The sequence below is a fragment of the Staurois parvus genome, unplaced genomic scaffold, assembly GCF_062004578.1.
Source record: "Staurois parvus isolate SC_StPar_1 unplaced genomic scaffold, SC_StPar_1.0 ptg000174l, whole genome shotgun sequence".
Classification (NCBI taxonomy): domain Eukaryota; kingdom Metazoa; phylum Chordata; class Amphibia; order Anura; family Ranidae; genus Staurois; species Staurois parvus.
The window spans coordinates 1,467,790-1,491,072 of NW_028317970.1; the positions used below are offsets into that span (position 1 = coordinate 1,467,790).

The 23,283-nt window shown below is 47.8% G+C and overlaps 2 protein-coding genes across 4 annotated transcripts in view; one reads left to right on the forward strand and one right to left on the reverse strand.

Annotated features, from left to right (window-relative positions):
* Window positions 1–411: 411 nt before the first annotated feature.
* LOC149462493 (uncharacterized) lies at window positions 412–13,976 on the forward strand. Of its 3 annotated transcripts, none has more exons than XM_089676794.1 (7): window positions 412–483; window positions 8,828–9,625; window positions 9,719–9,808; window positions 9,896–9,961; window positions 12,632–12,696; window positions 12,794–12,859; window positions 13,236–13,976. In XM_089676794.1, the coding sequence occupies exons 2-7, from the start codon at window positions 8,923–8,925 to the stop codon at window positions 13,521–13,523; spliced, it is 1,278 nt and encodes a 425-aa protein (XP_089532920.1). In that variant the 5' UTR covers window positions 412–483; window positions 8,828–8,922; the 3' UTR covers window positions 13,524–13,976. The 3 variants fall into 3 exon arrangements, with proteins under 3 accessions (XP_089532920.1, XP_089532921.1, XP_089532919.1); XM_089676793.1 differs by lacking the exon at window positions 412–483 and adding an exon at window positions 5,309–8,740; XM_089676795.1 differs by lacking the exons at window positions 412–483; window positions 12,794–12,859 and adding an exon at window positions 5,307–8,740.
* Window positions 13,977–14,051: 75 nt separating this feature from the next.
* Window positions 14,052–23,283, reverse strand: part of LOC149462494 (uncharacterized) — an 81,658-nt gene continuing 72,426 nt past the window's right edge. Inside the window, exons 4-5 of the mRNA XM_089676833.1 lie at window positions 17,922–18,028; window positions 14,052–14,160 (exon numbers count right to left, since the gene is read on the reverse strand). Coding sequence (XP_089532959.1) covers window positions 14,052–14,160; window positions 17,922–18,028 — 216 coding nt within the window. The remainder of the gene's footprint in view (window positions 14,161–17,921; window positions 18,029–23,283) is intronic.

Genomic DNA, 23,283 nt, shown 5'->3' on the forward strand with positions numbered 1-23,283 from the left:
GTCATCATTGCCCAAATCTGGGGGTCAGGAGCCATTTCCACCCTTTACTCCCAGCTGGGGGGCTTTGTATCCATATACCAGATGTTCTACAGGACTAAATCTGCAATAAATGTTACTGCAAAATCAAAGGGGCCAAAATGTGTCCCCCGAGCAGTCATATATTTCTGTCCCCCTTGGTGGGAGTGGAGGTGACCCCTCTATAAGGATCTACAGTCCATACACACCCAGCACAAGGCCGGGGTTACACTACCAGACGCTTCTCGGGGCTGCAGTTCCTCTGAGCTCCACAAGGTGGTGATCTCACTTCTACCCAGACAGGAAGTCTCTATGGAAGACAGGAAGTGATGTCAGGTACAGACAGGAAGTGATGTCAGGTACAGACAGGAAGTGAGTACAGACAGGAAGTGATGTCAGGTACACACAAGACTTTCAGTGTGGAAGCAAAGCAGAGAGGAGACGTTCCTGGAAGTGGCAGCAGAGGAGGTAATAAGATGTTATGTTCTATTTACACCCAGTAACCCCCCATCATGTCTGTCCTCTTCTTCCATAGTCATGTCCGTCCTCTTCCTCCATAGTCATGTCCGTCCTCTTTCTCCATAGTCACTGTGACATCTTTTATCTCCAGCAGATGATGATACACACATATATAGTGTGGGAACCCAGATTAACCCCTTCAGGGGGAGGAGTTGATGATAATATATTTGCCCCCAAAGCTGGCCTACATGGTTCAGTTTTATCGTTCAGCCAGCGGGATGACCATAAAAACTGAAGTGATTCCCCCATCCACACATTGGAGGTGGATGGGGGAATCCTCCCCTCTGCACTCTTGTATTCTGACAATGGGGGGACTCCTCCGCTCTCAGAATACACAAATCAGCACTGAAGCTATTGGCTGCAGCCGCTGGGGGAGTGGCTTTTATCCAGCAGTGGCCACACATGGATGGAAATGTGAGCGATCCCTGCTGAACCAGCTGAATTTCCATGGATCTATGGTCACCTTCAGTGACTTCTCAAATCTCCCTGTTCAAATGTCCCTCCATCCAGAATCTATATATTCTATGACATCACACTGATCTCACCGCCCCTCCCTCCATCCAGAGTCAGAGAATCCTATGACATCACACTGACCTCACAGTTCCTCCTCCCAATGTCCCTCCATCCAGAATCAGAGAATCCTTTGACATCATACTGACCTCACAGCCCCTCCTCCCAATGTCCCTCCATTCAGAGCCAGAGAATCCTATGACATCAAACTGACCTCATAGCTCTTAGGATGTGGGGGCCCTTAGCATCCTCAGTAGCAAAGTTGAACTGTTGTATGTAGTTGTCACGTGTTGTATGTAATGACGCCAGAATTGACACATTTTTAACCTATGGAATGTGGGGGTCCTGTGTGGGTGAATTATACCTCAGACTGAAGTGGGGCTTTAATAAAATGGGGACTTGAATTGAGAGGTGAGGAGGATTCTGGGAATATCATTTGATTTTACTATTTGTGTTCAGATTTAGAGTTTAAAAAATCTATACTGGACGAAGGTATGTTCCCCTTCGCACCATCTGGCCAATTGATGAATCTAAAATATATAACCTTTATTCAAACACATAAACAACGTATGCTCAGCTGTAATTGATGCCTTTATATAATCCCATTTTAGATGAAGTGACGGCATACAAGGAGGTCCTGTAGTTTGATCAGAAGCCTATCAGCTTGACTCTATAATCTCTGTTGAGGAAATGGAGTTCCCCCCCCTGGACAAAACTAATTGGATTGTATAATCTATCTTGTTACATATATGTAATATGGGTACACTCATCCACAGGCCTGAATGTCATCCTCTCGTGGATAAGCCCCATACATCACCATATCCAGAAAAAATACCTCACTGTCTTGAGGAATGCAAATGATGCTTTGTAAAATGCAGTACAAACCTCTCCAAAAAAAGGGAGCGGAGTGAATACCATGTGCATTGAAAAAGTGCTCCCAAAGAAAAAAAGAATCTCTACATGTTTCACTCCAGAAAACAGAGCTTTGTCAGGGATACAAAGAACCAAAATAGGTCACATAGAGGTTGGATGTTGTGCTCAGCTGCACTCGGTGGCACAATGGCACCTATCATTTGTTTCACCTCTATATATAGAGATGATCATCTAAATGCCCCCCCATCACACACAAAAGGAAGGAAGGTAAATCCTTCATTTACACCATGAGGTGCCCTTGATCCTAAACGGAAGATCCATTCTGCAAAAGACATTTATCTCGGCCCCCTTTTCTAGGACCTAGATTATATTTGTCAATAATCCAAAAGTCTAAGAGATCAGGCTATCCATCATGTTTTTGTATCATGTGTCTTGCTACTGGTCTACCCTTGTTTGGAGCAATATCATTCACATGTTCAAGAACTCTTCTCCTAAAGGGGCAAATTGCTTTTCCTACATATATTAGGGGGCATGGGCATTGTAAAGCATAAATCCCCCCCTCTGCGCTGCAATTATAGCAATTTCTTATTTTAATAATCTCCCCAATTTTAGGAGTAACAAACTCCTTGGTATTGCTGAAGAAAGTCCGTGCCTTACAGTGACCACACCTGAAACTACCTTTTGGTTTCTCAGGCAGCCAAGTGTGTTTCATTGATGATTTAAAGGTTTTTTCTAGACTATGTACTAACATGTCTCTCAAATTCCTACCCCATCTGTAGGTTATCTTGGGGTCTGTAGATAGGATCTGTGATAGATATTTGTCCTCACACAAAATGGTCCAATATCTCTTTATGATGTTGAAACTCTGCCCTGATTGATTTGAATATTTACCTATGATACGCATGCCTTGCTGGTCATCCACTTTTATGTTTTTCTTTTCTTTGTATAATCTGTTTTTATTAAAGATTTTAAAAATAGAAGGTAAAGAAACAGTAATAATAAAGACACACAGAAACATATAGTACAGATATCAATATTAGAAAAGGTTCCAATAGCAGATCCAGCGTACAATGATGTAATACAAATATAGGTCCAGCACATGGTACAGTACAGATGACATGCCACATACCCCACACCCACTGTCAGGGCAGCGAGAAGCTGCACAAAACTTATCACCCATAGATCTGACTGCCACGCAGGAGCTACGTCTCTGCTCGAGGCCAGCCAATCTCAGGGCGAAGGATCAAACATGCCCCCCCCGTATACTTCAAGCTTCAAACTTAGACAGTAAAAATACCATTATATAGCACAAAAGGCATTTGCAGAAACTCAGCACTCATGTGAGAAGGCAAAGCATATAAAAATAATCCAGAGAAAAGAAAAATAAAAGAAGGGAACAAAAGAGAGTACTAGAGGCCTAATAGGGCCAGTAGAATAGGAATAGTAACACAGGATTGAGGGCACAATGCTCATGCTAAAACAAGAGGGGGACAATTCAGGGAGCAGAACCTTGGAGAGACCCACCACATGGCAAGCTGGCCATAGAGTTTCTGGGTCTAGGCATGCAGAGGGACACCAGCTGGTGGAGGGGGGGGTTTGGAAGCCCAGATGGGGGACCCAAGGAAAGGATTGAGAATTGTAGAGAGCCGGTATCTGGAGGAGAGTCAACTGGGTCCTCTAATTCCATAGAGTAGTACAACCACCGATCCCAAATGCCATGAAATTTCTCAAGGTTGTTTTTGACAGTATGGTTCCAGCGTTCGGCCTGATAGACCCTTTCAACCTCTTGTTTCCACTCTGCTACAGTAGGGCATCTACTCTGCTTCCATAGGCATTAGCAGCATACAAAAGATGCAGAGTAACACTATGTTTATACATTTTGATTGAGGAAGGGGTGCCATGAAACCGATAGTGTAGAGGGGTGAAATCAATAGGTTGAAGGGTCGTTTTCTGGATCCAGGGGGAAATATCCCTCAAATACTTTTGAATCTTGGGGCAATGCCACCAAAGATGTAAAAAGGTGCCTTCCTGAGGACACCCCTGCCAACATCTATTATCAGACCCAGGGAAAATCTTAGCTAGCCGAGAAGGTGTCCTGTACCACCTAGATAAAAACTTATATCACGACTCTTGTGTTTTGGAACTAATGAACAAAGCATTGTAGTAGCAATTATGGCAAACCAGAAAACTCCGGACATGGACTTGAGGAATACAAATGTTTTATTAAAAACAGCGCTGTTTTGACCCAGCTGGGCACAAGCCTGCAAAGATGAGTGAGTTATAGAAAACTTCTTACAAGCGTATATACCAACGATTACGTCACAATACATACATTCCTCTTTCACTTTCTATATTTTCAAGAGGGTTCCTAAACTCTGCAGAATAACCTTGGACAGCAGCTGCAGATAAGAATACCAGCTACGAGCTGGTACACAGTATTCACAGGAAATAAGGGAGGAGGGACTATGAACCAAAAACCTTGCAAGCAGATACTGAAGTGTGGGGTCTTGTGAGCTACTATGGTGTATGCTAAAATATTTAAATATTACCAATACTGTGTGGTAAAATCGATACAATAATGAGATTATCATAAAAATTGTGTAAAGAAATATGTGAAAATGAGTGGTTCGCTTACACTATACACATCCTCATACCATTGTGTCATAGAAAATAAAGTCAGAAGTGGTGTCACGCTCCACTACCAATTGCAAAAATGTAAATAAATAAATAATAGTCCAGCTTCAATAGAGTGTATATTATACACACTTTCGAAGCTGGACTGTTATTTATTTAATATTTATTTATTCACATTTTTGCAATTGGTAGTGGAGCGCGACACCACTTCTGACTTGCAAGCAGATCCTGTTAGAAATGTTACGGTTTAAAGGGGAACTCTGCCATATCTGGGTGCTACCACATTCCCCCCTTTGATGCTATCGTAGCGATGGTTTGAATGAGATAAAGTATCACCAATTAACCACTAACTACCCAAATCATAAGGGTCTAAGGGCAGACTTACTGATCTTGGACAGCTAGGGGTTGATATTACCACATGGCCATTACATGGATTGCAGTCTATTGAACAGCTGGATAAGCTAGGCAAGGACTAAAGGCTGGCGTCATGACTTTCCTCTCCCCATGTTCCCCATGCTACACAACTCCACTGAGGACAGTCATTTCAGAATTCATTATTGCAGCCATTTCCTCGCCTCCCTAAGCAAATATACTTATCATTTGCTAGGTACTCCCTTTCCCATTCTAACCCCCCCCCCCCCGCAACCTTTCCTGGGGGAATAGTTTAGGTTAATAGCAGAGCATACATCAAAGATCCGGCTCGCTGCAGCATTGGGATTGGTTATCAGGGTACGGTTTACCAGCTTGCCTGTGGAGCTGTAGCTCCATATGGTCACCCAGGTTTTAGTGGGTCTATAGGTGGGGTCATAACAGGTTACCTGGTTCCCTACCGTGCACATTGAATAAGTTGTTTCATTATGTACACAAGTGTCAGTCATTGTTCCCTCACCTTGATAATGAGAATGCCATAGTAACATTCTAGTGGTTACAGATCCTACTCTTGTAGTCTCCATACATGGGTCACATGATCTGCCCTCCCCCCTATCGTTCTAGTCAGGGTTATTACTATGGCTACCAGCATTTTATTAAAACATTTTTATCAGGCATCCTATCGGTGTATATTCCCATCTTGTGCTGTGCATTGGCCAGTCAGCTTCCAGGTGTGACTGGAGCAGAGCTGGAATTCTTCCTTCTGGTCAGATGTAACCTTTTCTTCCACCATGTGTAGACTCAACAGCTTCCAGGTATGTGCTGAGAGCAGGGCTGGAGTCCTTCGTTCTGATCAGATGTAACCTTTTCTTCCACCATGTGTAGACTCAACAGCTTCCAGGTATGTGCTGAGAGCAGGGCTGGAGTCCTTCCTTCTGGTCAGATGTAACCTTTTCTTCCACCATGTGTAGACTCAACAGCTTCCAGGTATGTGCTGAGAGCAGGGCTGGAGTCCTTCCTTCTGGTCAGATGTAACCTTTTCCTCCACCATGTGTAGACTCAACAGCTTCCAGGTATGTGCTGAGAGCAGGGCTGGAGTCCTTCCTTCTGATCTCTTTGGTCAGCTTCAGCTTTAAGGGGTCTTGAGGGTCTGCTTTACTCAGCCAGGAATCTGTGGTGATCCCACAGATTCCTGGCTGAGCAGCTCACTTTGCTCTGGAGTGGTGTATCCAGGGGGTCACCTTGGCCACCTTGATGGCTGTGGGAGTGGATAGCAGAACAGTGTAAGGACCTCTATCTGTGCCCTAAAGGGATTACGCTCCACTCCTTTACCCACACTGCATCTCCTGGTGCAAAAGGATGGACGGGGTTGGACAGGCGTATGGGGAGTTTCTCTTGAACCCACTTCCCTATATCCTGCATGTTCTCCCCCAATTTCTGTAACAGTTCACGGTTCACCACCCTTCCTATCTGGTGTAAGTCTCCCTTGATACCTCCAATGATGGGTGGGGGCCTACCATATAGTACTTCAAAAGGGGACAAATTTGTCCTCTTTGTTGTAGTACTCCAGATTCTCAACAAGGCAATGGGCAGCATCAAGGTCCACTTCATTTGGGTTTCCTGACAGAGTTTTGCCAGTTGTAACTTTAGGGTGCGGTTCATTCTTTCCACTTTTCCAGATCTTTGAGGCCTGCATACAGTGTGTAGTCTCCAAGTGGTCTTGAGTATGGCTGCAAATATCTGAAGGCACTTGTGAACAAAGACAGAACCATTGTCTGAGCCTATGGAGGAGGGATCTTCATATCTAGGGATAATTTCCTGTATTAGGCATTTGACCACTTCTCTGGTAGTTTCAGTTCGTATAGGCCAGGCTTCCACCCAGCCTGAATAGGTGCAGACGGCCACCAGCAGATATTTATATCCTCCTGAAGGGGGCATAACAGTGAAGTTGACCATTAATTCTTCCATTGGTGAGGTCCTACTGCTTGTACTCTGGGACTTGGTACAGGCCCTTGTCTCGGATTGTTTCTGGTTCATTCCACACATCTACTGGCTGCTGCTTGTGATTGCGTGGATAGACAGGGAATGTAAAAATATCTCTCTAGGGCCTTTTCAATGGCTGTTTTGCCTGTGTGTGTTCCCTTGTAGAATTCTGTCACTAATTCAGTTGCTACAGTAGCTGGAATGACCATTCTTCCATCCTGCAGTTGATACCACCAGTCTTCCTGTACTTTCCAGGTTCAGTCTTTATCCATTCTTGTTCTGCCTTTGTATAGATTGGGTCCCATTCAGAGAGTGGTATGAGAACAGAGGGGCCATAATCTGTTGTGGGGACCGCTGAAGTGCTGCCTCTTTGGCTGCTTGATCTGCTTTTCTGTTGCCTTTTTCCACCTTGGAGTCTCCCTTTTGATGACCCCTACAGTGTATTACTGCAACTTCCGAGGGGGCCCATACTGCTTCCAAAGGTTCAAGTATTTCTGTCCCATACTTGATGCTCTTTTCCCTGGATGTGATGAGTCCTCTTTCCTTGTACAGGGCTCCATGAGCATGAAGAGTCAGGAAGACATACTTAGAGCCCACATAATCATTCAGTCTTAGGCCTGCAGCTAGTTCTAACACTCAGGTCAGGGCAATTAATTCCACTTTTTGTGCAGAGGTCCCCTGTGGTAGGGCTGTTGCCTCAATCACCGTTTCCTGTGTGACCACTGAATAACCGACATAGCGGAGTCCATCCTTTACGAAACTGCTGCTATCAATGTAATATTCAACATCTGGCTTTCCCAAGGGACTGTCTCAAGTCTAGCATAGACTTCATCCATTACCTGGAGGCAGTCGTGTATTAGGGGTTCTTTTGAGGTGGGGAGCAGGGTGGCGGGGTTCAGAGTGTTAGTCTCTAAATGGATTTGAGGATTTTCACACAGCATGGCCTGGTATTTGACCATCCGGCTGTTAGTAAACCAGTGATTTCCCTTATAATCCATCAATGCCTGAATGTGGTGTGGAACTCCTGACACAGATCTCTTGACCCAGTGACAACTTGTCAGCTTAGGCCACCAAGAGGGCTGTTGCTGAGATAGCCCACAGCCAAGGTGGCCAACCTTGAGGTAGTGTCCAGTTTGGAAAGGTACGCCACTGGCCGACATTTTATAAAAAAAATTTTTTCACAACTCCGAGTTTATTAAAAAAGTCATATAAGGACAATTTTTGTTGGGGATAATTTACTTTTTGAATATTTTTTGATTATTTATTTTATTCTTATTGATTTTAACATATGATTGGTTAAACACTGTGGTCATCTAGTAAGAAGGAGCGCTGCCTTTTTTTTTATTTATATGCACACCTAGTTAAGGGTTAGGTGAGCTGCTCTTTCACATTTGCATATTAATTTGCACATTTATTGGTTGATTGATTTTTTGTGGCTCTGTCCATATTCTAATTCTCTTAATGTGGTGTTTGTCTGGCCAAACCTAGTATTTCTTCCTCTAGACCTGTTAATGTATCACCTCCCACGTTGGTTGTGTTGGCATTTTTTACTTGGCTTTGGGGTCCCCCTCAAGCAGGCCCTGGGCTTTCTCTGGAGGCCATAGACCTGACCTTTGGTCTTATGTCCTTTTCCCCATTGCAGATTTTGTAATACTTTGCCCCCCCCCCTCCAACCCAGGCCAAGAGAGCCATTTGGTTGTCTTGGTAAGTGTGGCCCCTGCCAGGGCATGTGCTGTAGTTGGAGCCAGACACCTATTGCCCTTCTGTCTTTTTTCTCATTGCTGGATTTTGACGTATCTGCCCCCCCTTGGGCCAAGAGGGCCAGTTGTTTCTTTTGGTAAGTGTGGCCCTTCCTCCAGGGCATGTGCTGTCTTTGGAGCCCAGACAACTGACCCATGCCCTTATGTCCCTTTTTCTGTTGCAGATTTTCACACTAACACACGGACATCCCACCACTTAGGACCTGCTGCTTCTGCTGCAAACAGCACCTAGTCAGACTCACTGCCCACTTGTCCTCCCATGGCACCCCCAAGGAGGCAAAGAGTCCAGGGTTCCAGGGGGGGTCATGGTGCCAGGGGGGATACTAGGCCCCCTACTGGCCGTGATGCCAGGGGGGCTACTGGGGCCCAGGGGTCCACTAGGGCCAGGGGGGGCATGGTGGGCCGGAGGTCTGGCTGTGATGTAAGGAGGTCACAAGCTGGTGGCAGAAGGGGCCAGGCTTCCTTCAGAGAAGAGGCGGAAGCTGAGCTGAGTACCTCACCTGGGTCTGATGCCTCCCCTTTGAGCCCAGGAGAAGGGACATCAAGGGCAGGCAGAAGGTCCCGGTCCAAGCCCAACTTTCCACCCTTCTCCCGCAATGAGACCTGGGCCCTGGTGGTTGCTTATGTAGAACGGGCTGAATGCATCGCAGGGCACAGGTCCTCCCGCAGTGGTCAGGCTGCAAAGGACCGTCTGTGGAAGGAAATCACGGTGGCCGTAAATGCAGTGGGCAGGATGTTACGCAGGAACCTCAAGAACGTGAAGAAGCGTATGCGTGATCTGAGGCGGAGATTAAAGGAGAAGCTGACTCTGTGGGCTCAGCAGGGACATGTTACAAGGCAAGGGGTGGACCCTGACCATCTGCAGGACCTGTCTCAGACAGAACGGGCACTTCTGCCAATCATCAGCCTCAACCCGATTGTTGGGGTGAAGGCTCATGGAGATACTGATGATTGCCACAGTGGTAAGTACACTACACATGTCCATATTGTGTCTTCAAAGTTGTGTTATCTTTTTAACATTTACCATTTGTTGTTTATTTTGTTTTGTGTTATAGCCAGTCCCAAGGCAAGGGCAGCCCCAGCCAGACCATCAGAGGACAAGCCAGAAGATCACACATACGCTGATCCAGAGGTGTTCCCTCCTGGTAAGCACTCATTGGGAATGCCCCCCCGTAATGTTGAACAGGCTGCTAGAACATCAAACATCTCACATGTCAATGTCCTATTCACAGCACAACATCAGGAGGAGGAGGAGGAGCGGCTCCCCCCACTGCAGTCAGGAATGGAGGAAGATCTGGGTATGTATTAATGTGCTTGTCTACAACAATCATAATCACTCAGGATGAGCCAATGAGCATCCTCTTAGGAATGCAGAACAAACCAATGCTAAACTCTGTGTGAACACAAATATATCTCCACAACACGCTGGATTTCTTTGGGGTTTCTCACTGTATTGCACTCAAACCCCTAGAGAATTCAGTGTGAAAACTGTTACCACACAGAAATGTGTCTAATCCCTGCCAAATGTCCTGGGACCAGTTTCCCCGGACCAAGAAAAGCAGGTAACCCCACCAAACCAAATGGGGGAACTAACTGATGAGAGCAATAAAGGTCCAAACATCACTAACTAGCTGACATCTCCTGAGCGTTCCAAATCAGACTCGTCCTCACAACTTCACAAGTTCTCTCAGACACAAAAACATTCCACGCATGTAAACACATACATGTAATCTGACCGACGTCAACATGCTCAACTCTGACAGTCCCAGAATATCCAATGTGTTTGGTGTTTAGTGACATCATATATCATGCCTGCTCAATATACAGGAAATGATCCACTACAGGGACCCATCACCTCCCAATCGTGCCGCTCACCTTCAGGTTTGAGCCACACAAAGGGAAGGTCAAACACACTTTGGTCACCACTATGGGTGGCAGAACTGGCAACATTCCTCCACTTCACTTGGAATCAGTAAGTCTCATTTTAAGGCCGCAGGTCTCCAGGCAAATCCTTTTTAAAAGTAAAGCCCAAAAGAGCTCATGATTGTTTACATTTCCATTCAATGAGTTTAGTGGCCCCTTAAGGATGCTGATTTCCAGAGTAGTGTTTAACCACTTGTCACCCGCACTGTAGCTGTCATTTGGCTACGGTCTGGGGAGGGCATCAAATGACGTCCTCCCAGAACACGCCCTCCCACATGCCCCTGGGGGCACACACCCAGCCATCTCAGGGGTCGCTGTGTCTTACGGACACAGCTGATCACATGATGTGGTAAAAGGCCAATCACAGCGGCCTTTTACCACGTGATCACGGCAGATCACCGGTAAATGCAGTTGCCGGTTATCGGCTGCACTTTCCTCATGATGTCACAGTGGGAGGAAAGTACTGCAGATAACCGACAATTGGCAGAGGACGGATCGGCACCGATCACCAGCTCACTGATTAACATTGACCTGATGATCAGAGCCCAGCAGTGCTGCCAGTCAGTGCTGTCTATCAGTGCCACCTCATCAGTGCCCATCAGTGCTGCCTATCTGTGCCACCTCATCAGTGCCCATCAGTGCTGCCTATCTTTGCCACCTCATCAGTGCTGCCTATCTCTGCCACCTCATCAGTGCTGTCTATCAGTGCAGCCTCATCGACACACATCAGTGAAGGAGAAAAATTACCTGTTTGAAAAAGAGAAACAAAGACAAAAATTTTTTGATTTAAAATTTTTAGCTCTTTTTTTTGTTTATAGCACAAAAAACAAACCACCCATCAGAGATTAAATACCACCAGATGCAACCACTATTTGTGTGAAGAAAATGATAAAAATGTCATATGGGTACAGTGTTGCATGACCACAATTGTCATTCAAAGTGTGACAGCGCTGAAAGGTGAAAATTGTCCGGGGCAGGAAGGGAGTCTAAGTGCCCGGTAGGCAAGTGGTTATAAAAGCTGTGCTGACACTGCTGGCAGTAATGTCTAGTGGGCCCCTCTCCTGACTTGTTTCATGTGATCTGGGACTTCAGCATAGGAAAACATCAAGAAATGTAGCTACTCACCCAATCGTGAAGTTCCAAGTGACAGCGACCATTTTGCCTTTGCTCAAAATGTAGAGGCCAAATCAAATACATACTTATCCACCGAGAATCTTGGAATTTAAGTCATCTAAAGCCCAAAAGGCATCATAAAGACTAATCTATTGTTCATTGACAAATACATTATATTGCCAACACTGCTGGGATGCCTTCCTTTCCGCACACATGAACTTGAATGGCATCCCAGTCCTAGTCCGTAGGGTTCAATATTGAGTAGTCCCGCCCTTTGTAGCTCAGCTTCCAATCGTCTGGAAAGGCTGTTTAATGTTTTTGGATATTCTGAGACTGCCACATGAGTTCATTATTTTCTTTTTCACATTGAGTTTGCAGGAGACCTGCGGTTTAAAAGTGATTAAAGGAGTTTTGGATGCATTGCTCTTGATCTCCTCAGATCCACAGTTCTATCAACAATTCTTTTGGATGCATTTACATGCATTTGGTTTTGGAAATATTTTGGGGAACATTTAGATTTGATCCAACCCCTTTTTTTCCCTGGGTGACCCTTCTATAACCTATTGAATCCTTTTCGAAATGTTGCCTTAATGACAAATGTTATATATTTTGTTTTGAAGTTTGAAGTCCATAGTCAAAATGGCTGCAGTAGCTTATGGGCATAATGGAGCCATCCTAACACATCTGCCTCCTTGTTTGGCAGGAAAGGTGGCCCCTCATTCTTGTGGCCCCTGCTCCTGAGCCTTACCATGCCTCTTTCTACTCCCTACCAGTCTCCTGGGCTGTGGCTGCCAGTGTCCTATTTGTCTGGATAAACTTGGGTGAAGAACATACCAATGAGCAATCCCTCAAACCTTGGTCACAAATGTCACATCATACATACAGCCCAACTAGTATCTGTTACTAATCAGCATCTTGAACTCTATTTGCAGATCATCTTTTGCCCCTGGAGGCCCCAGCTGTTGGAGTGGGAGAGAAATCTGCATCTGATGTTGGGGTATGGGAACTGCTGTAATGGGGTGGGGATGTACAAATGCATGTTGCATGTGTATTTGGGAAATGTCATGCATTGTTTTTTTTGTTTTGTGGTGCAGGGAAGTTCAGGCACTCCAAACTTGCATGAAATGCCGTCACCTCCACCTGAGTTGCCTGAACATCCGGTAAGAGATGCTAAAGATGTTCTCCCTAATGAGTCACCCATTTAGAGTATAACTCCGTTCCTGGCTGGGCAGGATTTGGCAACGTGATGTGTAACTTACTTTTTTCGGATCATTGTTTAGTCAGGAGCTGGAGGGAGTGATGTGCATGTGACAAATCAGCAGGAAGGTATCAGTCTGGGTAAAGATGCCAAACCATTCATTTCAGTCAAATGTTCATCCCGTGTAATGTGTCAGGGAAAGGCATTCACCAATACCTGGTCCTAGGGGTGGGACAAGAACATGAGCTAGTGTTTGGTGTCAGACGAGCCCCCTGTCCTACTGTACAATTGTGCTGTGTGTTAAACGCGCTTTCATTTTTTTGTTTTTCTCCTTGCAGCCAACATTGGATGCGGCTGGATCGGCACCCCGTCCACCTGGACCCAGCCCCCTTCTCACGCTTGGGGAAAGGCTGGTGTTCAACATGGAGAGATTATGGGAGCAAAGGAGGCTTTCTAATGCATCCAGTAATATAGAAAGGTTACTGGTGCTCCAACATGAAACCCTGCTTGGACTTGTCACCGCGGTCAGGGATCAGACTACAGTGTTGCAGGACCTTAGTCATGATATCCGGGCCTTATGTCAAGCAGGGGCTGACCAAAATGCACCTTCGGTCAGAGGCTTCTAACCCCTGTGCAGTAGTTGTTTGGGGCCAATGCCAAGGTTGCCACAGAGTTGCCCTGTAGAAAGTGCCCGGGAAGCAGCAGGGGAACAAGCTTTGGAGGTGCCAATTCTGGAACTACCCACTCTGGAGCAACCCCCTCAAGAAACCCCACCGGAAGACCAGTATGCCTCCTTCCCCATGGATCCCTCTTCTGCACCTTCCTCACACTCCCCTTGACCACACCCCCACTTTCACACCCACTCCCGTTGTTTCTACATGCTCCTCCTCTCAATCCCGTTTCCACCCTTACCTTCCACGTCCTGCCCACTCTCTTCAGCCCTCAAATGCCCCGCCCCACATTCTCCCTGTCTTCCATTCCCCCCATTCAACCTCTCCCCCAGCACTCCCTCCCCACCACTCTTTCCCAGCCCCTCCACACACTGTACCTACCCAACCCTCACACCCACCCCCTCTGCAGCAGCAGCCTTCTCCCCATTAATTTTGTATGTTTTTTGTAATAAACATTATTTGGAAAGTAGCAGAACGTGTCTTTCAAATTGTCAACAAGGTGTTTGGGGTAATAATGGAGGCTTGGTCATGTCGGGAATCCAACACAGGTGCTTTTCTGAGTATGGCTACCAATAATTCCAAATAGCGAACACTAAAAAAGCAGCACTTCAGAAAGAAAACTAAAAGGTGACCCTTCCAGAGGCATTGGTGGTTAGACTCTTTGGCCTTTCTGCTGTTTTCACCTGGTGGTCTGTCCTGCAAATAGTTTTAGCTGTTCCACAAATATGTTCCCTGTGCTACTTCATTGACTCACACTATACAAGAAGTGTGTAATATCCAGGACACCAGGCGTGACACCAGGACACAACTTACACACAGTAAGCCTGCCAAGGAATGCTAGAGACACAGAAAAGTTGGGAGAATAAGAAGGCCTTCTGTTGTTTGGACTATCATTATGCTTCACTAACTGGACCCAGACTAAGTTTGCTTTACACCCCATGTAACATCTTGTCCTGAGATTGGTTGGGAGCATAGGTGTCAGGAATTGCGGCGCCTCTCCCGGCGCACGCGCACTTGCAACAGCTCACGCCGGGACACAGGCACTAGGTCCCGGCGGGCCGCAGCTGACAGGACGCCGCGCATGCACAGTAGGAGCCGCGGGCGTGCCTCGGGCGGCCAATGACAGCCCCGGGGCGCATCCTGGCCGGCCAATGACAGTGCAGGGCGCACTATTTAAAGATGCCCTGCACTGTCCTAAATTGCCGCAAAGTTCTATCTGTGATCCTGAAGTTTCTGCTAGGTCCGCCGTCCTTCTCACATCTGGCTCTCCCGGTACTTGCATACATCCCCGGAGGCTCCCTCTGCCACTGGTGCGCCTGCTCGGAGGTCGTGACCTGGCCCTGGTCTGTTACAAGTCCATCCCCACCATCAGGGGCCCTGGTGAAAGCACAGACCGGGGCTTAGACTCCACGCTCTGGGTAGGTCTGTCAAGTGGGCAGCCTGAGGCACCACCTGGCGGATCATAACAGTACCTTGTGGCCATGACAGAGCCAGGAAGAGGACCGGTGTCCCTAGAGGATATATGTCAGCACCTGGCAACTCTGACCCAGGCTGTCCAGAATTTCCACAGCCGCTGCACCCGACTGGAGGACCGCATGGAGTCTTTAGCCACCCTGACTCTCCCTGCTCAGAGTCCCCCAACTGCGGAATCACCCATTACCCCGGCATCCGGAGCAGCTGCTGCGTCCCTAGCTCCTGAACCCCGCGTTCCCCTGCCAGAACGATTCTGTGGAGACCGAAGCCGCTTCCGAGCCTTCCGGAACGCCTGCACCCTGTTTTTTGACTTGCAGCCCCGCACGTTCACCACCGAGACCGTCAAGGTGGGGTTTATAGTCTCTCTCCTTCAGGATGAGCCCCAGGATTGGGCTCACCGTCTGATGGAGAAGCACGACCCCCATCTTGATTCCGTGACTGAGTTTTTTCAGGCCATGGCCGTATTATACGACGACCCTCAGCGGGCTGCTTCTGCAGAGGCTACCCTATACTCCCTACGGCAAGGCCGCCGGGCAGCCAAAGAATACGCGTCCGATTTTAGGCGTTGGATGGGAGATACCAGATGGAACGATGCGGCATTATGTCACCAGTTCCGCATCGGGCTGTCTGAGTCCCTCAAAGATGAGTTGGCATGAGTAGGCCTACCTGACTCCCTTGAGAAACTGATAGAGTTGGCCATTCAAATTGACCGCAGACTGAGGGAACATCGGCTGGAAAGGAGCAGCCAGGGTCAAAGGGTGGCATGGATTCCACTGAGGGAAACAGCTCCAGCCCCAGGGAACCATACCCGAAGCACGGAACCAGGGGACACTTTGGAACCCATGCAACTGGGACTGGCCCGTTCCACTTTATCGGTCGAGGAACGTCAGAGGAGACGATCGCAGAACCTATGTCTGTACTGCGGGGAAGCTGGTCACCAGGTGCGCTCCTGTCCTGCAAAAATGAGTAAGTCCGCTTCCTTTTCTTTTCCCTTACCTGCAGAAGAGGGTGATCTGTCTAGTTACCTGGCGATACCTGTGTCTTTACAGCTCCCTGGAGGAACCTTGTCGGTGACCGCAATCGTTGACTCGGGAGCATGTAGTTGTTTCATCGATCTTACTTTTGCTCACCGGCAAAAGATTCCTCTCCAGACCAAAGAAAGGGGGTTAAACATCTTCTTGGCAGATGGGTCTAGCATAAAATCAGGGGTGGTGGACCAGGAGACACCTCCTATTTTTACCATGATGGCAGACCATCACCAAGAGTTCCTCCGTCTGGATGCCATTGCATCCCCCCTTTTTCCAATCATTCTGGGGTTCCCTTGGCTGCGGGCCCATAACCCCCAGATTGATTGGGAGAAGTGAACAGTTCAATTTCGGTCACCATACTGTCTGAGTCACTGCCACGTCACAGGGTCCGTGGCTCCCCGGTTTCTTCTGTGCTTGGATGGTGATACCGATCTGTCTCAGGTTATTCCACCGGCCTACCATGACTTCTTAGACGTATTCAGTAAGCGAGGAGCAGACATTCTTCCCCCGCACCGTTCATACGATTGCCCCATAGACCTCCTACCCGGATCTGAAATCTCGTTTGGCCGTATCTTTCCTCTATCGGAATTGGAGTCGGGAGTACTGAGGGAGTATATTGACGAAAACCTTCGGAAAGGATTTATTCGCCCGTCCACATCCCCAGCCGGGGCCGGGTTGTTCTTTGTAGAAAAAAAGGACAAATCATTGCGGCCCTGCATAGACTACCGTGATCTGAATAAGATCACGGTAAAAAATCGCTATCCATTACCCCTAGTCCCCGAGCTCCTCCAGAGATTGAGGTCAGCAATGATTTTTACTAAATTAGACCTGCGGGGGGCATATAACCTTGTATGTATCAAGGAGGGGGATGAGTGGAAGACGGCTTTTCGTACGAGATACGGTCACTTTGAGTATTTGGTGATGCCGTTCGGGCTTTGTAACGCCCCGACAACCTTCCAACATTTTATCAACAACGTTTTTCGGGACTTCCTCGATGTTTTCGTGGTTGTCTATTTGGATGACATCCTAATTTTCTCTCCCTCACTGGAGGTTCATCGAAGTCACGTGTTACGGGTGTTGGAACGTCAACACGGACTATACGCCAAGGCAGAAAAATGCTGTTTCGAACAGCGCAAAATTACTTTCTTGGGACTGGTCTTCTCTCCCGCGGGGGTCACGATGGATCCCCAGAAAGTCACGGCTATCCTAGATTGGCCAATACCCGCCGATAAGAAGGGGGTACAGCAGTTCATTGGGTTTTCAAACTTTTATAGAAAGTTTGTTAGGAACTTCTCCGGTCTGGTCTCCCCAATCGCGCAACTGACTAAACAAGGGATCCGCTTTAAGTGGACTCCCGAAGCTCAGACGGCGTTCAAAACGCTCAAGAAATTGTTCACCTCTGCTCCCATTCTCTGCCATCCGGATTCTTCGCTCCCATATGTTTTGGAAGTGGACGCCTCCGAAAACGCGGTAGGAGCGGTTCTGTTCCAAAGGAATGGTACCAAGGAGCTACTGCATCCTGTGGCGTTCTTCTCCAGGAAGTTGACGCCGGCGGAAAGAAATTACGATATTGGAGATCGGGAGCTCCTGGCTATTAAATCCGCTCTAGAAGAATGGAGGTATTTACTGGAAGGAGCCACACACCCAATCCTTATATTCACGGATCATAAGAACCTCGAGTATTTAAGAACGGCAAAATGACTGAGACCTCGCCAGGCGAGATGGGCTCTTTTCTTTTCTCGGTTTGTATTTCATATCACGTACTGACCCTGTTCTAAGAATACTAAACCAGACGCTCTGTCCCGCATGTTTGAGGACCCCGATGATGCAGTGTTACCTGACACAATCTTACCTTCCGGAAGCTTCCTCGCTCTGCAAATGGAACTTCGCTCCAGACTTATCGATGCTTCCGTAGGACTGCCAGTCCCGTCTGGGTCGCCTCTCCAGAACCGCGAGGGTCTGTTTTGGAAGGAAGATTGGATCGTGGTCCCAGAAGGAGTTTGAACCTTGGTCCTGGGGCACTGCCACGACCATCCAATGGCGGGTCACTTCAGGGTTACGAAAACTCAGGAACTACTGCAGCGCTCGTTCTGGTGGCCAAACATGATTAAGGACTGCGAACGCTACGTCCAAACCTGCCCCACCTGCCAAAGGAACAAGCCCTCCAGGAGCAGGGCATGGGGATTGTTGCGTCCATTGCCAATACCCAAACGAGCCTGGCAAATGATAGCCATGGATTTTGTGGTCGAACTCCCACCATCTCAAGGCTACACAGCAATAATGGTGATCGTCGATCGCTTCTCGAAGATGGCTCATTTCGTGCCCCTGGAATAGACACCATCGGCGCCGGAGACAGCACGGATCTTCATTAAAGAAGTAGTGAGGCTTCATGGGGTTCCCGAAGATATAGTGTCGGATCGGGGAGTCCAGTTCACATCAAGGTTCTGGAACGCCTTATGTAAAGCGCTGGGAATCAAGCTGTCACTTTCATCCGCTTACCATCCTCAGACCAACAGGCAAACGGAAAGGACCAACCAGACGCTAGAACAGTACCTAAGATGCTACACATCCTACCTTCAGGATGACTGGCTGACGCTGTTGCCTTCCGCAGAATTTGCCTACAACAACTCGAATCACTCAGCCACAGGACAATCCCCGTTCTTCACCAATTACGGATATCACCCCACATTCCTCCCTGATCTGCTGCCCGAAAATCCGGTACCTGCGTCTCAGGATGTCTTGAATTTCTTCTCTGTCAATAACAAAACAATTCAGGGGGCCATCGCAAAAGCCCAAGAAGACAGTAAAAAGGCGTTCGACAGGAAAAGAAGAGGAGAGTTACTGCTCCAACCAGGTGATCAGGTTTGGCTGGCGACGACCAACTTGAAGATGCTGTGTCCTTCAAGGAAGCTAGGACCAAAGTACATTGGCCCGTTTCCGGTTAAACGGGTAATCAACGAGGTGGCCTACGAACTCGAGCTTCCACGAACCTTCAAAATACACCCGGTGTTCCATGTGTCTCTCCTGAAACCATCCAGACCGGATCCCTTCCCGGACCGTGAATCCAGACCTCCCGAGGCGGTCACCATAGGTGAACAGGAAGAATATAAAGTAGAAACTATCCTCAGTTGCCGAAAGAGGGGGGTTTTATCTGCCAGATGCAGTTTCTGATAAAATGGAAGGGTTATGGCCCTGAGTAGAACTCGTGGGAACCCACCCAGAATATTCACGCACCCAGGCTCATCTGGGAATTCTTTCGTAGCCACCCGCGGTGGAGAGATCAGTGGGGCTCCCGGAGGGTGCCCATAGGGGGGGGGGGCAATGTCAGGAATCGCGGCGCCTCTCCCGGTGCACGCGCACTTGCAACAGCTCACTCCGGGACACAGGCACTAGGTCCCGGCGGGCCGCGGCTGACAGGACGCCGCGCATGCACAGTAGGTGCCGCGGGCGCGCCTCGGGCGGCCAATGACAGTGCAGGGCGCACTATTTAAAGATGCCCTGCACTGTCCTAAATTGCCGCAAGGTCTATCTGTGATCCTGAAGTTTCTGCACCTGTATAGTGACCCTGATTGCCCTGACTACGCTGCCTTCTCCTGTGATTTGACCCGGATTGCCCTGACTACGCTGCCTTCTCCTGTGATTTGACCCGGATTGCCCTGACTACTCTGCCTTCTCCACTCCTGATCCTCGGCTTGTTTGACCATTCTGCGGACTGACTTATCCTGCTGACCCTGCGTGTGACCTGACTACTCTTCGCCTGCCGATTCGATACCTCGCTACCCCACGGAACCACGGCTCGTGACCATCCTGCTAGGTCCGCCGTCCTTCTCACATCTGGCTCTCCCGGTACTTGCATACATCCCCGGAGGCTCCCTCTGCCACTGGTGGGCCTGCTCGGAGGTCGTGACCTGGCCCTGGTCTGTTACAAGTCCATCCCCACCATCAGGGGCCCTGGTGAAAGCACAGACCGGGGCTTAGACTCCACGCTCTGGGTAGGTCTGTCAAGTGGGCAGCCTGAGGCACCACCTGGCGGATCATAACAATAGGATCTTTAGCTGCCTGATTCTAGACGTGTGTGCCTATGGAATTTATGTGCCCAGTGGACACTTGTTCCTCACTTCATTCCCTCCTCACCTCTTGTTGTCAAAACACTAACATGTGAATGAGCAACAAGTTGGATCCAAGTGGTATGTGTGGAGCAGATAGACAATTTGCCCATTAGGGCCCCTTCTTTTCTGGGGGACATTGCATGTAACTGGTCTCATCCATAACTGATAGTCCTTCCAAGAGCAGCTTTCAAGTCATGTGACTTCTGTGGAATGCCAATCCCAACTAGAGATGATGTGATGGGAAACATCTTGACAGAGTTGGGCCACAGGATCCCACCACACATTGTCTACTTGGCTGCACCCCCTTTTGGCAGTCTGCACAACTACACCCCACCAAGCTATGTAGAAGTCCCTGGATGGAATGAAGAGCTACTCCAAACGTGAACAATGTAACGTGAATGGAGTGTTCTGTGTAAACTGTTGCAGCATTTCACAAGAGGAAGCAAACCAAGATTGGGAGTAGCTGCAGACAGCAAGCAGACAACTTCAATCTCTATGTATCCCAGCTTAGGATGGAAGGAGCTGGTTTACCTCTCGGAAACATGCAATCCTATCTGCTACAGTCCTAAAGCTGGACTTGCCAGAAAACACTTTGTTTGGACATTACCAGAAATTCCAGGTAAGCAAGATTGTCCAGTGCAGCTGGAGCTAGCAGAGTCCTGCAATGCTTTAGGGACATGCAGATCAGCTCCAACTGCAATGAAGAAGATTGCCGACCTGCAAAGGCTGAAGAAGGCCACAACACAGGGCACTGTCCAAGATAAATAGAACATTTATTACCAACAATCAATAGAAAACTATAAAACATCATAAAAAATTGTAACTAAACTAAAATTGCTGCCTGAAATAGGCTCCAAGGCTGGGCTGGTCCTCGTCTGGTTCCACCTCCAGGGCTTGCTCCAGGGCCTGGATCCAGCGGCACATCCAGTCCAGGAGGCCACGAATGTCAGGATCGGGGAACAATGTAGAAAAAGCCAAACAAAATGTATTATCTCTAATAAAAAAGGAGACAGACTTGCTTCACACAACAACAGCATGCAATGCTTGTCTACCTTTGTCCATTATCCTGAAAGCACTCTATGCTGTTGTCACCTCATAATTGGAACACAGAACTTACATTTCTTGCCTGGTTGATATCATGGCCCAAGGAGTGAGCTTGGAATCCTTAGTCCTAGATTACCCGCTTCCCACCCGCAATGTACTGTGGCCAGGCGGCAGCTACAGGCAAAGCAATGTACTTGTACGTCACTCTGGCTGTACTAACAAAGGAGGCACACCACACACCCGAGCCGGCACACAGCGCTCCCCTCCCCCGACTGCTGTGTCTGGTGGATACAGCGGAATGAAGATCCCAGTGATTGTGACCCGGTGATCATGTGATCTCTAGGTGATCCCAATGTAAGCAGTTATTATGAATCAATCTCATTCATAACAGCTCTGCTTCTCCTCCTAGTGAGCTGTGATTGGCCCACAGCTGTCACATGATACACAAGGCCAATCACAGCACCCTGTACCATGTGACCAGCTCCAGCCAATCACAGATCACTGTCTTGAGCTGTCAAAAAGCTAACTCACTGATGACAGTTGATGAATGAGTTCGGTTCTGACAGCAAGCTTTGCATTGCAGGAGAAATGACCATTATTTCTCCTGCAAAGAAAAGTGTGGAAACAAAATCCCTGATCACCCCCCTCCCCCCACAGTAGTACAATGGTTACTATGGTAACATCCTACTATTCTGATACAAGTATTAAAAAATAATGTTAAATACCATATTGAGAATTTTGTTTTAAATTTTTCTTAAGGTTTTTTTTTTAACTACTTACCAACCACTTACCTGCATTTTGTGGGCGAGCAGCAGCTCTTGGCAAAGTGACGTAATCTGCATCGCTTCCGGTGTCAGTGCACCTGCACCCCCTGCTGCCCCCCCGGTCGGTCCGGAGAGAGAAGAGAGAACACGGCACCGAGTAAAAGCACCACTACATTGTACACACATGTTAGATTAGCACATTTAACCCTTTGATGGCCCCGTCACCCAGCCAGTGCCATTAGTACAGTGTCAGTATATAGAATGTTTCACTGATCTCTGTATTCCTGCCACTAGTGACATCACATAGTGTCAGGGTCAGTAAGCCCCTCCCAGCCAGGGTCAGCTGGCGTTAGATTGGCCGCACACTGTCGCACTCACGCTATAGGTCGCTGATCACCGCCATTACTAGTATAGTGTTTGTACGGATCAATATATTGATCATGAACAGAACTATACTAGTGCCGGCTTTGTATAGTGTCCCCAATACTCAGTGTTAGCCGGATCGGCCCGGTCACTGCCAGCACTAGTGTTCAGCCCCTCCACTGTTCTTCACAGAAGATTTGTACCAATTGTGGGCCAAGGCAATTTATACACCACAATACATGGCCGCCCCCCAAATTCAGCTCTTGTCACACAATTCACATGGAACTCTATCACCGTTTATGAAATTAAAACTTATTGGGCCGAACCCCCAACATGGGCATTACAGAAAAGAATGAATTGCAGTCATATTGGTCCGCAGACCCGATTCATCGTATGTCCGTGTTCTCTGCTGGTACATATATGTCCAACATGGACCAGCAATGTACTGGAACGTCGCTGGACTTGGAGTGGTTATACCGGGAGGATGCTTGCAGCTACAGGCATCCTTCTAGTGCTGGTTTATTAGCTGGTGGGCGGCTTTCATGTAAAAGTAATCCTAGTGGCCAATTAGCTGCAGAATTGTTTTTATGATCATTTTAAATGATTTCCTATAGCAGCAAATCTGATGAGATGAATGAAGTGGGTGTAAAGTGGAAGCAGTGGATGTGCAGGGAGCAGCATCTTGAGCACAAAGCACTTTATGTTGTGGATGGATTTGCACACGGTTCAGTTTCCTTCATTTATTGATAAACCCCATAAGACCAATGAAGTGGGTGTAAAGTGGAAGCAGTGGATGTGCAGAGAATAGGATTTGGAGCCCCGAGCTCTTTATCTCTGAATGTCTCCACATATTTGTAGTGTATTTGTGATGATTTCTGTGCACACACAATAGGACAGCGCTGTGACACATAATGCTCTTCTAGATGACAGGGAA